The sequence below is a fragment of the Ranitomeya variabilis genome, chromosome 1 (genome assembly GCF_051348905.1).
Source record: "Ranitomeya variabilis isolate aRanVar5 chromosome 1, aRanVar5.hap1, whole genome shotgun sequence".
Classification (NCBI taxonomy): domain Eukaryota; kingdom Metazoa; phylum Chordata; class Amphibia; order Anura; family Dendrobatidae; genus Ranitomeya; species Ranitomeya variabilis.
This window is the reverse complement of record NC_135232.1, coordinates 322,658,910-322,675,094: the sequence shown is the minus strand read 5'-3', so window position 1 is coordinate 322,675,094 and position 16,185 is coordinate 322,658,910. Positions and strand designations below refer to the sequence as shown.

Below are 16,185 nucleotides of genomic sequence, written 5' to 3'. Positions count from 1 at the left end.
AGCATGCTCTAAACGCACAAAAAGGGTTGATAAATCTTTTGCCATTGATACTCTGCAGTCTAAGTTCATTTTGTCTGTAACTCTGATTTTTTTCACTGTCTTCCATTTCCGTCGATGCCTATGTGGATTCAGGCTCTGCCCTGAGTCTTATGGATTGGTCATTTGCTAAACGCTGCGGTTTTAGTCTAGAGCCTCTGGAAGTTCCTATTCCTCTGAAAGGAATTGATTCTACACCATTGGCTATGAATAAACCGCAGTATTGGACACAAGTGACCATGCGCATGACTCCCGTTCATCAGGAGGTGATTCGCTTCCTTGTACTGTATAATTTACATGATGTACTAGTGCTTGGTCTGCCATGGTTACAAACTCATAATCCTGTCCTGGACTGGAAAACAATGTCTGTGCTAAGCTGGGGATGTCAGGGGGTTCATGATGATGCACCTCCGATTTCTATCGCTTCATCTACTCCTTCGGAGATCCCTGCGTTTTTGTCGGATTATAGGGATGTTTTTGAGGAGCCTAAGCTCAATTCGCTCCCTCCCCATAGAGAGTGTGACTGTGCTATAGAATTGATTCCTGGCAGTAAGTTCCCTAAGGGTCGTTTATTTAATCTGTCACTGCCAGAGCATACTGCTATGCGGAATTATATTAAGGAGTCCTTGGAAAAGGGACATATTCGTCCATCTTCGTCCCCTCTGGGAGCAGGGTTTTTTTTTGTGGCAAAAAAAGATGGTTCCCTGAGGCCTTGTATAGATTATCGCCTTCTGAATAAGATTACAGTCAAATACCAGTATCCATTGCCATTATTTACTGATTTGTTTGCTCGCATTAAGGGGGCTAGGTGGTTCACTAAAATAGATCTTCGTGGTGCGTATAATCTGGTGCGGATAAAACAGGGTGATGAGTGGAAAACCGCATTTAATACGCCTGAGGGCCATTTTGAGTATTTGGTAATGCCTTTTGGACTCTCCAATGCTCCGTCAGTCTTTCAGTCCTTTATGCACAATATTTTCCGTGAATATCTGGATAAGTTTATGATTGTGTATTTGGATGATATTTTGGTGTTTTCTGATGACTGGGAGTCTCATGTTCTTCAGGTCAGGAAGGTGTTTCAGGTTTTGCGGGCCAATTCTCTGTTTGTGAAGGGCTCAAAGTGTCTCTTCGGAGTCCAGAAGATTTCTTTTTTGGGGTACATTTTTTCTCCTTCTACTATTGAGATGGATCCCGTTAAGGTTCAGGCTATTTGTGACTGCACACAACCTACATCTGTTAAGAGCCTTCAGAAGTTCTTGGGGTTTGCTAATTTTTCCAGTATTGTTAAACCTTTGACTGATTTGACTAAAAAGGGTGCTGATGTTGCTGATTGGTCTCCTGCGGCCGTGGAGGCTTTTCGGGAACTTAAGCGCCGGTTTTCTTCTGCTCCTGTGTTGTGTCAACCAGATGTTTCACTTCCTTTCCAGGTGGAGGTTGATGCTTCCGAGATTGGAGCGGGGGCGGTTTTGTCACAGAGAAGTTCTAATGGCTCGGTGATGAAGCCATGTGCTTTCTTCTCTAGAAAATTCTCGCCCGCCGAGCGCAATTATGATGTGGGTAATCGGGAGCTTTTGGCCATGAAGTGGGCATTTGATCAGTGGCGTCATTGGCTTGAGGGTGCTAAACATCGCGTGGTGGTCTTCACTGATCACAAGAATCTCATTTACCTTGAGTCTGCCAGGCGTTTGAATCCTAGACAGGCTCGTTGGTCGTTATTTTTTTTCTCGTTTCAATTTTGTGGTTTCATACCTGCCAGGTTCAAAGAATGTGAAGGCAGATGCTCTTTCCAGGAGTTTTGTGCCTGACTCTCCTGGAGACACTGGGCCTGCTGGTATCCTTAGGGATGGGGTAATATTGTCCGCCGTATCCCCAGACTTGCGACGCGCATTGCAGGAGTTTCAGGTGGATAAACCGGATCGATGTCCACCAGAAAGACTGTTTGTTCCGGATGATTGGACCAGTAGAGTCATCTCCGAGGTCCATTCTTCTGTGTTGGCTGGTCATCCTGGAATATTTGGTACAAGAGACTTGGTGGCCAGGTCTTTTTGGTGGCCTTCCTTGTCTAGGGATGTGCGTACTTTTGTGCAGTCTTGTGAAGTGTGTGCTCGAGCTAAGCCTTGCTGTTCACGGGCTAGTGGGTTGTTGTTATCCTTGCCCATCCCGAAGAGGCCTTGGACGCACATTTCCATGGATTTTATTTCTGATCTCCCGGTTTCACAGAAAATGTCCGTTATCTGGGTTGTGTGTGACCGCTTTTCTAAGATGGTTCATTTGGTGCCCTTGCCTAAGTTGCCCTCCTCCTCTGAGTTGGTTCCTTTGTTTTTTCAGAACGTGGTTCGTTTGCATGGGATTCCGGAGAATATCGTTTCGGACAGGGGATCCCAGTTTGTGTCTAGATTTTGGCGGACGTTTTGTGCCAAGATGGGCATTGATTTGTCTTTCTCGTCTGCATTCCATCCTCAGACGAATGGCCAGACGGAGCGAACTAATCAGACCTTGGAAACTTATTTGAGGTGTTTTGTTTCTGCTGATCAGGATGACTGGGTTGCTTTTTTGCCACTGGCCGAATTTGCTCTTGATAATCGGGCTAGTTGGGCCACGTTGGTCTCTCCTTTTTTTTGTAATTCGGGGTTTCATCCTCGTTTTTCCTCTGGTCAGGTGGAGTCTTCGGATTGTCCTGGAGTGGACGTGGTGGTGGACAGGCTACATCACATTTGGAATCAGGTGGTGGACAATTTGAAGTTATCTCCGGAGAAGACTCAGCAGTTTGCTAATCGCCGTCGCCGCGTGGGTCCCCGACTTCTTGTTGGGGACTTGGTGTGGTTGTCTTCTCGTTTTGTCCCTATGAAGGTCTCTTCTCCTAAGTTCAAGCCTCGGTTCATCGGTCCTTATAGGATCTCGGAGATTCTTAACCCTGTATCCTTCCGTTTGGATCTCCCAGCATCGTTCGCTATTCATAATGTGTTCCATCGGTCGTTGTTGCGGAGGTATGAGGTGCCTGTTGTTCCTTCGGTCGAGCCTCCTGCTCCGGTGCTGGTGGAGGGAGAATTGGAGTATGTTGTTGAAAAGATCTTGGATTCTCGTGTTTCCAGACGCAAACTCCAGTATTTGGTTAAGTGGAAGGGTTATGGTCAGGAGGACAATTCCTGGGTGGTCGCCTCCGATGTTCATGCGACTGATTTGGTTCGCGCCTTCCATAGAGCTCACCCTGATCGCCCTGGGGGTTCTCGTGAGGGTTCGGTGACCCCTCCTCAAGGGGGGGGTACTGTTGTGGATTCTGTTTGCGGGCTCCCTCTGGTGGTTACTGCTGGTACTGGGTGACTTTGGTGGGTTGCGGCCTTTGGTTTCCATCTGTCCATCAGAGGCTGGGTGTTTCCTATTTTACCTGGCCTTTCTGTCATTTCCCTTGCCGGCTATCAATGTGTTCAGATGTGCTCTGTTTGGTTCCTGCCTACCTGCTCCCAGATCTTTCAGGATAAGCTAAGTGCTGATTTTCAGTTGTTTGGTTTTTTGTCCAGCTTGCTTAGTATGTCTCTTTGTTAGCTGGTTGCTCTAGTGGACTGAGGTTCTCCCCATGTGCCATGAGTTGGCACATGGGTTCTTGTAATCTCAGGATGGTTTTTTTGATTAGGGTTTTTTGCTGACCGCTCAGTCCCCTTTTGTGTCATTCTGCTTTCTAGTTTTCAGCGGGCCTCTATTTGCTAAAGCTATATACATCATCTCTATGTGTGTGCCTTCCTCTCATTTCACCGTCAATACATGTGGGGGGCAACTATATCTTTGGGGTTAATTCCTCTGGAGGCAAGTGAGGTCTTTGTTTTCTCTGCAGTACTAGTTAGCTCTTAGGCTGGTGCGTGGCGTCTAGAACCAACGTAGGCACGCTCCCTGGCTATCTCTAGTTGCGTTTGTCAGGCGTAGGGCAGCGGTCAGCCCAGGTTCCATCACCCTAGAGCTCGTCCGATATTTATTATCTTTGCTTATCCAGTGCTATCCCTAGCCATTGGGGATTCATGACACAAACCAGACCCTCCAAGTTACAAGACATGATGGACAGCTGAAAAATAGCTGTCAAGCAGACTCTCAAGAGTCAAGGAAAACGAACCTCCTCCCACAGAGCCCTCTGTCTTCCTCAGGAAAACCAAACGCTCCCCACGGATGTTTCCTCCATCCATGAAAAATCAGATGGAGTGTCCTCACAGAAGGAGAACATTCAGGAAATTGTATCCAGATGAGGTAACATTCTAGATCCTTTTTCCCTTCGGTCCTGACTCTGAGGGATCCCTCGGATACTAGTGCAGCTTGATCCCACAGTACCCCTGCAGCCTTAGGGTTGCCAGTCAGATTCCCAGTCCCTCGCATCATGGCCTATCCTGGTATATACAAGAGCCGCACATCCTGTCCCTAGGGACGTCCACAGATCCACTAGTGATGTGCCATAACCTGATTAAGTAATACACACCTGCCATGTTCAGACAGTGCTCTTATGGGCAATTGTACGTTCGTAGCGATGTTTTACCCCACTACTACACATTCCGACAACCGCTTTTTACTCTGTCTTTTTTTCTTAGTGAATCAGACCCACCAGCTTCCCTGACTGCAGCTACAGAGTGATTACCTCCTACATCAACTGTCTGGCACTCTATCTGCAGAATGTCAGACACACCAACCTCCATGAACAGCTATTCAGTGTTTGTTTTTTTTTCCCATGGCATAAATGCGCCTGATGCTCCACGACCACAGCTAGGGAGCGTTTACCTATGCTGACTACCGCTCAACACTCTGTCCACTATCCATCACCTGTCTGGGACCAAGACAGACTGACGGTTTCCAGATGCCTCAAAATGGAGCACCTGATTCCACAACCTGTGCCAGTCAGCCTCCTAAAAGGACCTCATCATGGCAGTGTCTCTTGCCGAATTTTCTCATTCGCTGAGAGAACTTGCGCCCATCAGGACATGGGAGCCCTTTCTCACACCGACTCTATCCTGCTTAGTACACAACTAGTCGGTCGTTTTTTATTTCCAGAGACAGGTAAGGATCTTGTCATGAGAGCTTTCCCTTCATATGAGTGGTGGTTACTGCTGCCTTGTAGACGTTATCATGTCTATTCCTCGTGTGTGTAATTTTGTCTCCCTTGGTGACATGGTGTTTCCTCCCATGGTTAGAGTTCTTGGTCCTTGTCCTTGAGAGAGTCTTTTCAGTGATCATCTACCTGCTTTCTCTCTCCTCCCTTCTTCCCTTTATTTATGAGCATTTTGAGCAAATTTGGGTGACTTTGGAAGCACTTTATCCTCCCTTTGCAAGGCACGGGATGGTCTGTCCCTATATCAGAGTTTAGTTCTCTCCCCTCTGGCGAAACATCCCTGACTAGGAGGAGCCGATCCTCCTCCCCTCACTTGACAGTCCATCTGCTTTCAAGAGTAGGCAGTGTTCATGGATACTTGTCCCCTGGCTTGGCGCGCTGTCTTCAAGGAGCTCTCAGCCCAGGGCTGCTGGAAAGACCAAGAATCCTCACTTCTACCAACCCTCTGAAATTCTGTGTCCACCCTATCTGCACTAGCCGTGACTTGCATCCAGAGTGGAATGCTAAATAACAGTCTGGCGTTTTTTGGGCCGAACTCCATGTTTCCGCTTCGATGAGCCACTTGCTCCTTAGTGGGACACTCCCAGATTGTCCAGACTTACCTTCACAGGATACCTTCTTCATCCTCCAGATTTCTCAGTCCCTTAATTTGTGTCACAACGCAGAAGCCATAGCCTAGTGGGCCTTTGATTCTCTCCAACCAGGTTTTTTCCATACCATAATCGCTGCAAAACATCCACTGTATTCCCACACATCGGGTTTCATCCTTACTTCCTAAGGTGATTACCTATATCCTCAACCAGAAGATCTCGACCTTTATACCACATGGATAAAGGCAGTCCTATGCCTGGTTGTAAGATGTCCTTTGCCCGGTTGCACCCCTTCATTCTAAGGTGGTTACTTCCTTTCCTTTTATAAGTACTTCATACTTTTTTCCTCCCCTCCTCTGGAGTGGCCTCTTTTCAACCGCATCTTGTTAATGTTTTGAGTGAAGAAAAGACAGATTCCACTTAGGATCACGACTCTCCCCACATTACAGTGGGAGATTCTTGGGCTATTTTCCCTTGGACCTATTAGGTCCTTCGTGCAGCAGTGGACCGACCTTACACTTTGGAGTACCTGTCTCTTACCTAGAGACTGCTTTAGGACTTCCCATGGTTTCCTGTGTCCCCCAATGAAGAGATAGAGAAAAGATGATTTTGGTTGCTCACCGTAAAATCTTTTTTTCGGAGCCTTTATTGGGGGACACAGCAACAGCCCCTTATTTGTGCAATTTTTACTTTATCTTCGAGTAATCTTCTTTTATCTCCTTTTGTACTGCTTTCTCACAAACTGGTTATCTCTCTGCCAGTCGGTGAGTGTAGCCTGATGGGGAGGAGTCAACCTTTTTTTTTTTTTTTCTGCCCGGTGTCAGCCTTCTAGTGGCAGCAGCATAGACCCATGGTTTCCTGTGTCCCCTAATGAAGGCTCCAAGAAAGATTTTACAGTGAGTAACAAAAATTCTCTTTTTGACCAGGGATGTCTAAACTTTTACATGCCACTCTATATAAAGATAATCTACATTTTAGATGCTTTGCATAGTTATTAGTTTAGGATCTTAAAAAAATTGCTGACTGGTTCCCTTTAATTGGTGCCTTTTTGCACTGATTTACAATCTTTGGTGAGATTCTCTAGGAGCTTGGATGTTTGATCCAAGCTCCTAGAGAATCTCACCAAAGATTGTAAATCCCTGATCACTGTTGAGTAATTAAATGGAACATGTCAGCAGGATCTTCCCTTAATGTCAGCATTCATTAGGATCTTTTTTTTTTTTTATTTTTTTTTTTATTTGTACAAAAACAGCCTATGAGTGACGACTTCTTTTACATTTGTCTTATGGCTCCTCAGAACACCAAAAAAGAAACCTCAAGGTTGTATATTTTATCAAATTTTCATGGAGAAGAAGCAGTCAGTGGATATACCCTCTGTGCAGCAACTGCTGGAATGGTCAATGGTTACTGGTGATCTCAAGTTCACGGAAGTAAGATGTCATCCAATCACTGTAAAGTCTAGTTTCTGTTGAATCTGAGGTCTTGGCATGATAAAGGAACATTTACAGTACCTTATTTTATACAGTGTAAAACATCAATGCATTGGCAAAATTCCAAGTAGATGCAACAGAATGGTATGACAAACGTTTTCACAATTGTGATTGATTAGCATGTACATTTTTTTTTTTTTTTTTTTTTACGCTTTCATTTGCTCACGAGCTTTTTTGCTTTGAAGTGGGTGGAGAGTGTCCATGAAACTAACCAATCAGATCATCTATTCTTACTGGGTTATTGGTTGGCATAGTTTTATAGATTGACATTTGATCCATACTGATGTCCTCTATTGTGCTCTTCAGTAATTTGACATATACCTATAGACAACACATAATTATTATAAATTGGATAAATAAAGATAAAGTGTAATATTAAAAGGGAATCTGTTAGCAGGTTGTGTTATGTAATTTGAGAGCAGCATGATTCCAGGGACTCTCTGCCACTACATCATGCTGGTGTTGCTTTGATAGAATCCTTGGTTTTCTCTTCTGTATATAAACCTGCCCCCACCCCTGATTAGCAGCTCACTGTGTACACTGTGCATTGTCAGCAAGCTGCCAATCAGTGGTGGGGTGGAGTTACACAAGTTAATTGGACTCGCTTGCACATTAGACCTCTTATGATAATCTCTTGCTGATAAACCACTGATTTGTATTGAAACTACAGCACACAACCAAGTAAGTGACACATGCTTGGAATCAGGCTCTCTGGCCCTTTATTATGCTGCTTTCAGATTAAATAGCAAAAACCTTTTGACAGATTCCCTTTAAGTCGTGTTCAGATATTATTTTTGTACACTAACCCAATTATACACTCGTGTTAGCTAAATGAAGTGGATTATAAACTATTAGGAATGAGATTATTCTGAGAAGTGCCATGTAGTCTTCATTACTAATTTGCTATATCATATCCTATAGTCTTGCCCAATAAATTCCCTCTTAGGTTCCCTCTTGCCTTATCATTCAAATGCCAAGGAATGGAAAAAATTTCAAGATGTTTAACACCATCATCCCAACCCAACAGCTTGATATAACCGATCTTCTAGAAGACGGTAAGTGTTAAGAAAAAATGTAATCGGATGTGAGTCATCAGTTGTAAATGTCTGAGGGACAGCCTTGTAATTGGAGAAGTGACACATGATCATGTGAGTATATCTGACACCATTCGGGAAGTGAAATGACACATGCATAATCAGTTATATTACTGTAAGACGTGTGTGTGTATGAATCCCTAAAAGTGTTATCCGGTTAGTGATTTTCTATTTATTGACGTATTATATTTATTTTTTATTAGGAATGTTAACCCCTTTACCCCCGAGGGTGGTTTGGTGGTTTGCAATTTAATGACCAGGTCAATTTTTACAATTCTGACCACTGTCATTTTATGAGGTAATAACTGTGGAATGCTTCAACGGATCTCAGTGATTCTTGAGATTTGTTGTTGTTTTTTTTGTGACATCAGCAGCAATGAATGTTGCTGAGTGAAAATTGCAAACGGCCGTTGTAGTGACCAGTATGCTGTAGTAACCAGTACATGCTTCTGGAGACATGCACCCGGAAGTTAGGCGGGCTCTCATCCCTTCAGAAATGCCAATCATGTGGACGCTATATGTGGTTTAGGCACACTGGGGCTCAGAAGGGAAGGGGACATTTGGAATTGAGAGTACAGAATTTGCTGAATTTCTTTTGGCGGGTGAGGAGCCATTTCGCTTTCCCAGAGCCTTTGTGCTACCAGTAATGTGGAAGCCCCCTATATTTCTGTTAACAGATGACAGACCTGAGTGGCGACTTGATTTTTTTTTTTGTGGATTGATTTGAAGCTTTTATTGGGAACATTTTACATAACGTTTGAGATCACATTTATCCGGCGCTCTACGCTGAGCACTTACTTTGGAGTTTCCATCTAAATCTGAGTGACGTGATTCAGTTGAAACCCCCGAGGGATCCATTCATTATAATGAGGCAGCAGAGTTACTCTGGCCTCTGTTTTATGGTGTCCTTCTTTTCAGAGGTGCACATAACTGTGGCCGACAGCACTTTTATGCAATCCTAAAAGACTGACACCGCCGGATCACAGGTCAGACTATGTCCACAGTGCCTACATCTGCCGCATTATAGGGAATCTTCTGCCAGGGGTTCCGTCTGAATAACGTATTTCAGAGATTTACACGGAAACTCTTACGCAAGCGCTGAGCGCAGGATAAATGTGCGCCGAGCCTTACTGGGATCTTTGGGAGGCAGAATGAAAAAATCAACAGCAAGTGAAGAATTGGTTTTATTTATTTTTTATGCCTTTCACTGTGCGGTAAAAGTGACTGGCGATTTTATTCTTCGGGTCAGTGCGATTACAGTTATACCAGATTTATACCGGGTTTTTATGTTTGGCTGCAGTCACACACTAAAAGATGCTTTTTATTGCAAAAAAGTTTTTGCATCACCATATTTTGAGAGCTATAATTTTTCCATATTTTGCAGGACGAGTTGACGTTTTTATTGGTACCAAATTCAGGCACATGACATTTTTTCGATTGCTTTCTACTCATATTTTTGGGAGGCAGAATGAGCAAAAAACAGCAATTCAGTATTTTAATTTATTTTTTTTTTTTGGGAGGGGAGGGGGGGGTAGGGTTTATACTTTTCCGTGAGTGGTAAAATTGAGAAGGCAGTTATATTCTTCGGACCCGTCAGTACGATTACAGCGACACCCCATATACCATATATATATATATTTTTTTGTGTTTTGGCTCTTTTACACAAAACAGTTTTATAGACCATAATTTTTGCATCGCTTTATTCTGAGAGCTATAACTTTTATTTTACCGCTGATGGAGCTGTATGGCAGCTTGTTTTCTGTGGGACCAGATGATGTTTTCAGCACTACAATGTTTATTTACATCAGTCATTTTGATCGCGTTTCATTCTACTTTTTGTTTGGAGGTATGATAAAGAATTTCTTTTTGCCTTGGTTTTTTACTAATTTTTTGATAGTGTTCACTAATGGGGTTAACTAGTGGGACGGTTTTATAGGTTGGGTCGATGTGGACGCGGTGATACCAAATATGTGTACTTTTTTTTTTTGTTTTGTTTCAATTATTTATTTATAGATACAATATCTTATAATTTTAGTTATTTATTTACTTTTTATTTTTTTTACTTATTTTACATAGTCCCGCTATGGAACTATAATTTTTTGCAGTTTGATCGCTTCTGCTCTGCACTGACAGAGAAACTTGCTGATCATTCACTGTGCATGATCAGCATGTTTCCTAGCTCTGGTGACTGGGGTGTCGTCATGACATCTGGTCATTGTGGCAGCGATCGGGACCCCGCATCACTCCACGGGGTGTCCGATCCAATGGCAGAGGGGCTGTAAGCCCTCTGCCGGCTCTCAGAATGCCTCAATTGATTGCAGCATTTCAGGGGTTAAAGTGCTAGGAGTGGTGTGTGACCACTCCTGGCACTTAGTGCCGGGTGTTAACCTTCAGAATCAGCTGACACCTGATGGCGATCGCCCGCATATACCCCGAAGGGTTGTTGATCGCGCAAACGTAATAATCCGTCCCTGGTCAGATAGACCCAGATCACAAGAAATGATTATTATGTCTAATGTTAGAAAAGGGTTAAAGGGAATCTGTCAGCACCTCATCAGAGAGCAGCCTGATGTAGGAAAAGAGAAGCTGAATTCAAAGATGTGTCACTTAGATTACTGGGTGCAGCCATTCTGACACAATCAGAGCTTTTAGATTTAGCACTGAAGCAGAGCTGAGGAAGCTAACTCCGCCCACACCAGGCTCTGTATGTAGAATGTCCATAGACAGTGAGGTGCCTATCGCAGCAGGGGGCGTGTCAGACTAGCATGCACACACTGCGGTGTCCCAGCAATAATAAGCTCCTAGTGCTAAAACAATCATTGCAAGCAAACAAAACCAAAGACCTTGATGAGAGACGCATCCCTGAAATCTAGGTTTTAACCCCTACAGGATGCGGTCCTCAGATTACATAGCAAAAACCTGCTGATAGATTCCCTTTAAATGGTTTGTCAGCTCAAGCCTTTATGAGGCACAGCTTTCATAGAAATTCTGTGGTGATCTACCCCAGATACTGAATAGGGAATATAGTCTTAACAAGTCTTTTTTTTTTGCATTTTTTTTATAATAATAATTCTCTTACTACAGGTACATGGAATTATTTCAGTGTTTGTATTCAATATGAAAAGTTATTGGAGATTGTAATCTAAGCCAGTGACTTCAGTTCACTATTTGCATGCTACACAGAACAATTTTGGTTGATGGAATATTTATTTCCCCATACCAGGCACTTTTTGCATCTTGTCAATTCACTCCTAAGTTTTCTTCTTGCTACAATGTGATAGATTGTAGAGAGAACCCATATTTCCAGTTCAACAGTTGCACAATGGTAACTCTTTGATAGAATAAATCCTATAAATATGTCATATTATTAGGGTATGTGCACACAACAAATCCATCTGAAAAAGTGCTGCAAACCCACCGCAAAAAATGGATATAATGCACAATACAAATATCAACACAATTCACAGCTTCTAGGTTCGGGAACTGTTAAAAGAAGCCATTTGTGTATGATAGTTATAGTATAAAGTACAGAAAAAAACGGTGCCAGCTGCGGAGGCAACACAAAATCGACGGCATGACCGCCAGCGAAGCCGCAGCTTTTTCTTGAAGTAGGTACCTTAAGATGCTGGGGTCATACCCATAGAGGAAAATGAAGGTATGAAATGCTACTGTGCAGACGCAGGAAGTGATGTTGGCTAAGAACAGAAAATACCACAGGGGAAAACTTGGTTAAGAGTTCACCTATTCTGATGCTTGCACTGCTGGGGAATGCCGACATTTAGAAGTCTCTGATTTGACTTACGATAAAGAGAAAGTCCCGTTGACTTCTGTGGCCTAAATCTTTGTAAAAGTCTCCATGATGTACTAAACGAAGCTACAGTTTGAGAAGGCTGCTATGGTCAGGGAATCCAATGTGAAGGAGATGGTTACCTGATGTACAGTATCTCCCAAAAGTGAGTACACCCCTCACCTTTTTGTAAATATTTGATTATCTTTTCATGGGACAACACTTAAGATATGATAAAATGTAAAGTAGTCAGTGTACAGCTTGTATAACAGTGTAAATTTGGTGTGCCCTCTAAATAACTCAACACACAGCCACTAATGTCTAAACGCTGTCAACAAAAGTGAGTACACCCCTAAGTGAAAATGGCCAAATTGTGCCCAATTAGCCATTTTCCCTCCCCTGTGCCGTATGACTCATTAAGTGTTACACGGTCCCAGGTGTGAATGGGGAGCAGGTGTGTAAAATTTGGTGTTATCGCTCTCATACTCTCTCATATTGATTACTGGAAGTTAAACATGGCACCTCATGGCCAAGATCTCTCTGAGGATCTGAAAAAAAGAGTTTTTGCTCTACATAATAATAATAAAAAACCTGCAAGAAGCAAAATAAACATAAACCTTGCTGCAACTAAATAAGTAAAAAGCAAAAATGCATTTAAATAACACAGGGTTCTTTAGTAATACTGTTTTTGATCAAAAATATCATAAAAGCCATCCCATCGTCGACAAGGTGACTCTGATCGGGACGGTCCTACACTGTCTAGTATTAAAAACCTTACCATGTGTCAGCATTGTAGGTTTTGTATGCTTTTATGGCCAAAGTGAACATGCGTTTATGTGCTGCATGTATACCAACTTATAATAATAATAATAATAATATATATATATATAGCGGCACCATATTCCCCAGCGCTTTACAGTTTAACAGTTCATACACAACAGTCATAAGTAACAACGTTAAATATAATACAATAATTAAAGCAAAAAAAGATGACCTTGCTCGTAATAACTTACAATCTACGATGAGGTGGGGGAGACACAAAGAACAGGTACATATTTACAATGATGGTCCATCCATCTTGAGGGAGTGGGAGACAGATAAAGGCTGCATGAGCTGGTCACCAGCCAGTATTTGTGGTGCTGTTGGTTGCTGTGGAGTGTGATGGAGGGTTATTCTCAGATAGTGAATGGGCTATACACTGTGTTTTAAGGGAACTCCTAAAACTGTGCAAGTTGTAGATAGTCCTAATTTCTTGGGGTAGAACATTCCAGTGGATTGGTGCAATTCGGAAGAAGTCTTGGAGCTGGGAGTGGGAGGTATGGATTAATGCAGAGGTTAGTCGAAAGTCATTTGCAGAGCGTATCGAGCGGGTAGGCCCATAAACAGAAATGAGAGAGGAGATGTAGGGGAGTGCTGCACTGTGAAAGCTTTGTGGGTGAGAACAAGCAGTTTGAATTGGATCCTATAATGAATGGGCAGCCAGTGCAATGATTGGCGAAGAGCTTATGCGTCCAAGTACCGATTTAGCCAAATGGAGGACCTGGCTGCTACATTAAGTATGGCCTACATAAAGATAAAGCTAAATAAAGATGGCCTAGGCTACAAGAAGATTGAGCTGCAGCACGGTTTCCAAGACCATTCAGCGGTTTAACAAGAACAGGTTCCACTCAGAACTGGCCTAGTCATGGTCAATCATGGTTGTATTTTCAAAATAGACATATGACTACTACCAGCATTGCTGCAGACCTTAAAAGGGTGGGGAATCAGCCTGTCAGTGCTCAGACCATACGCTGCACACTGCATCAAATTGGTCTGCATGTCTGTCGTCCCAGAAGGAAGCTTCTTCTACAGATGGTGCACACAAAAGCCTGCAAACAGTTTGAAGATGATCAGACTAAGGACATGGATTACTGGAACCATGTCTTGTAGTTTGATGAGACTAAGATAAACTTATTTGGTTCAGATGGTGTTAAGCGTCTGTGGTGCCAACCAGGTGAGGAATACAAATACAAGTGTGACTTGCCTACAGTCAAGCATTGTGGTGGGAGTGTCATTTTTTGGGGCTGAATGAGTGCTGCCGGCTGTGGGGAGCTACCGTTCATTGGGGGAACCATGAATGACAACATGTACTGTGACAAACTGAAGCAGAGCATAATCCCCCTCCCTTTGGAAACTGGGCCGCAGAGCAGTATTCCAACCATGATAACGACCCCAAACACACCTCCAAGACGACCTACTTCCTTGCTAAAGAAATTGAGAGTAAAGGTGCTGGACTGGCCAAGCATGTCTCCAGACCTAAACCCTATTGAACATGTGTGGGGCATCCTCAAACGGAAGCTCGTATCCTCATCCACCAGCTCCATGATATCGTGGATGAGTGGAAGAGGATACCATTGGCAACCTATGGAGCTTTAGTGAACTGCATGCCCAAGAGAGTTGAGGTAATTCTTGAAAATAATGGTGGCTACACAAAAAATTTTCACTTTGGGCACAATTTGGACATTTTCACTTAGAGGTTTACGCACTTGTCTTGCCAGCTGTTTAGACCTTAATGGCTGTGCGTTGAGTTACTTAGAGGGCCCATCAAATTTACACTGTTATACGAGCTGCACAATGACTACTTTACATTGTATCAAAGTGTTATATCTTCACTGTTATCCCATGAAAATATATAGTAAAATAATTACAAAAAAATGTAAGGGGTGTACTCCCTTTTGTGAGATACTGTATATAGTGCATACATATACTAAGATTATTTGTTGTTCCTTGCAGCCCCACGTCAATGTTCAATATGTCAGTCTCTAGCAGTAGTGGAATGTCTTGACTGCTACGAGGATCTGGGGATCACTCCAGGACACATAAAACAGTATTGTGCCATCTGCAACAAGCAGGTACATCATTTCTGTGTGATAAATCACACTAAAATGTATTCTTTCTTTTTTTTATTCTGGGAAATCGTGATTTGTATGGGAGCTTAATTAACTTTTCCTTATGGACAGGTTCACCTTCACAAGCAGAGAGCTGGCCACCAACCAAGGGATCTCTGTGTGCCCGAGAATCTCAACCACCAAGCTGTGATACAAAGACAGAATTTGCAGCTGTATGCTGTTTTATGCATAGAAACAAGTCATTATGTAGCATTTATTAGAATTCACTCACACTGCCGGCCTCTTTGGGCCTTCTTCGATAGCATGGCTGACCGGGAAGGTGAGTTCAGTGTTGGGGTCCAGCATTGTACTGTAGACACTTCCTATAAAATTAGTATACCCTTCATCAGCAATACAATTTCCAGTTGTTCTAAAATTTCTGACTTTGTTTTGTCTTATTGATTATTTTCAGTGAGGTTTATTTTTTTTCTCAAAATTTTTAGGAGGGCAGAATGGATTTAACATCCCTCGTGTAACTCCTTGCCCAGAAGTGACTGATTACTTAGAAATGACAGCTGAGGAACTACAACAAGAGGACTCAAAAAGCATGCCAACGTATGCCCGGCGGCTACTCTGTGACGCTTACATGTGTCTGTATTACAGCCCTGACCTAAGTCTGTACAAATGAGGCTCCTTGGTTGATTTCTGGAAGAAGTTTAGAGAAAGTTTTCTGTAATACTTCACTCACTGCCTTCTTTAGCAACTTAGTCCAATCCGCAATTATAAACTATAGCTTACTTTTACTTTTTACTAGGTGATCTTTGCAATAATTTTGGGCTGGCTCCCAGTTTTTTATTCTCTTTATTGTGACAATTACATTTTATCAAATGGTGAATAATTTCTGAAATTAAATATATTTTTACATGTATTGAAGCTGTTTCCACTATATTGAGTCTAATTTGCCTGCTTTAATATTCCATCCTTGTACAGTTCAGCAATTAATAACAGACACCAACGCTTCCTTGTTCATTTGCCTTTACTAATAAAGCAAGGGCCTAATTTCTACGGCGTGAAGACCTCTACTGCCCATTTTGTCATGAAACTGATGTCAAACCTAATCCTCCGTGTAATAGCCTCTTTCAGGGGGGGGTCACTCACAGATTTTAGGTTTCTGGAAATGCTTCTGTATTGGCCTGAATGTTTATTAATCCCAGTGAAAAGGGGGTCTCTGCTTTGTA

The 16,185-nt window shown here is 42.8% G+C and overlaps 1 protein-coding gene across 1 annotated transcript in view; it reads left to right on the top strand.

Moving 5' to 3' along the window:
* Positions 1 to 15,875, top strand: part of LOC143817078 (ubiquitin carboxyl-terminal hydrolase CYLD-like) — a 46,375-nt gene extending 30,500 nt beyond the window's left edge. Inside the window, exons 11-15 of the mRNA XM_077298185.1 lie at positions 7,007 to 7,139; positions 8,146 to 8,254; positions 14,853 to 14,971; positions 15,080 to 15,287; positions 15,451 to 15,875. Of these exons, the coding sequence (XP_077154300.1) occupies positions 7,007 to 7,139; positions 8,146 to 8,254; positions 14,853 to 14,971; positions 15,080 to 15,287; positions 15,451 to 15,635 (754 nt within the window). The 3' untranslated portion in view covers positions 15,636 to 15,875. The remainder of the gene's footprint in view (positions 1 to 7,006; positions 7,140 to 8,145; positions 8,255 to 14,852; positions 14,972 to 15,079; positions 15,288 to 15,450) is intronic.
* The last annotated feature ends 310 nt before the right edge of the window (positions 15,876 to 16,185 follow it).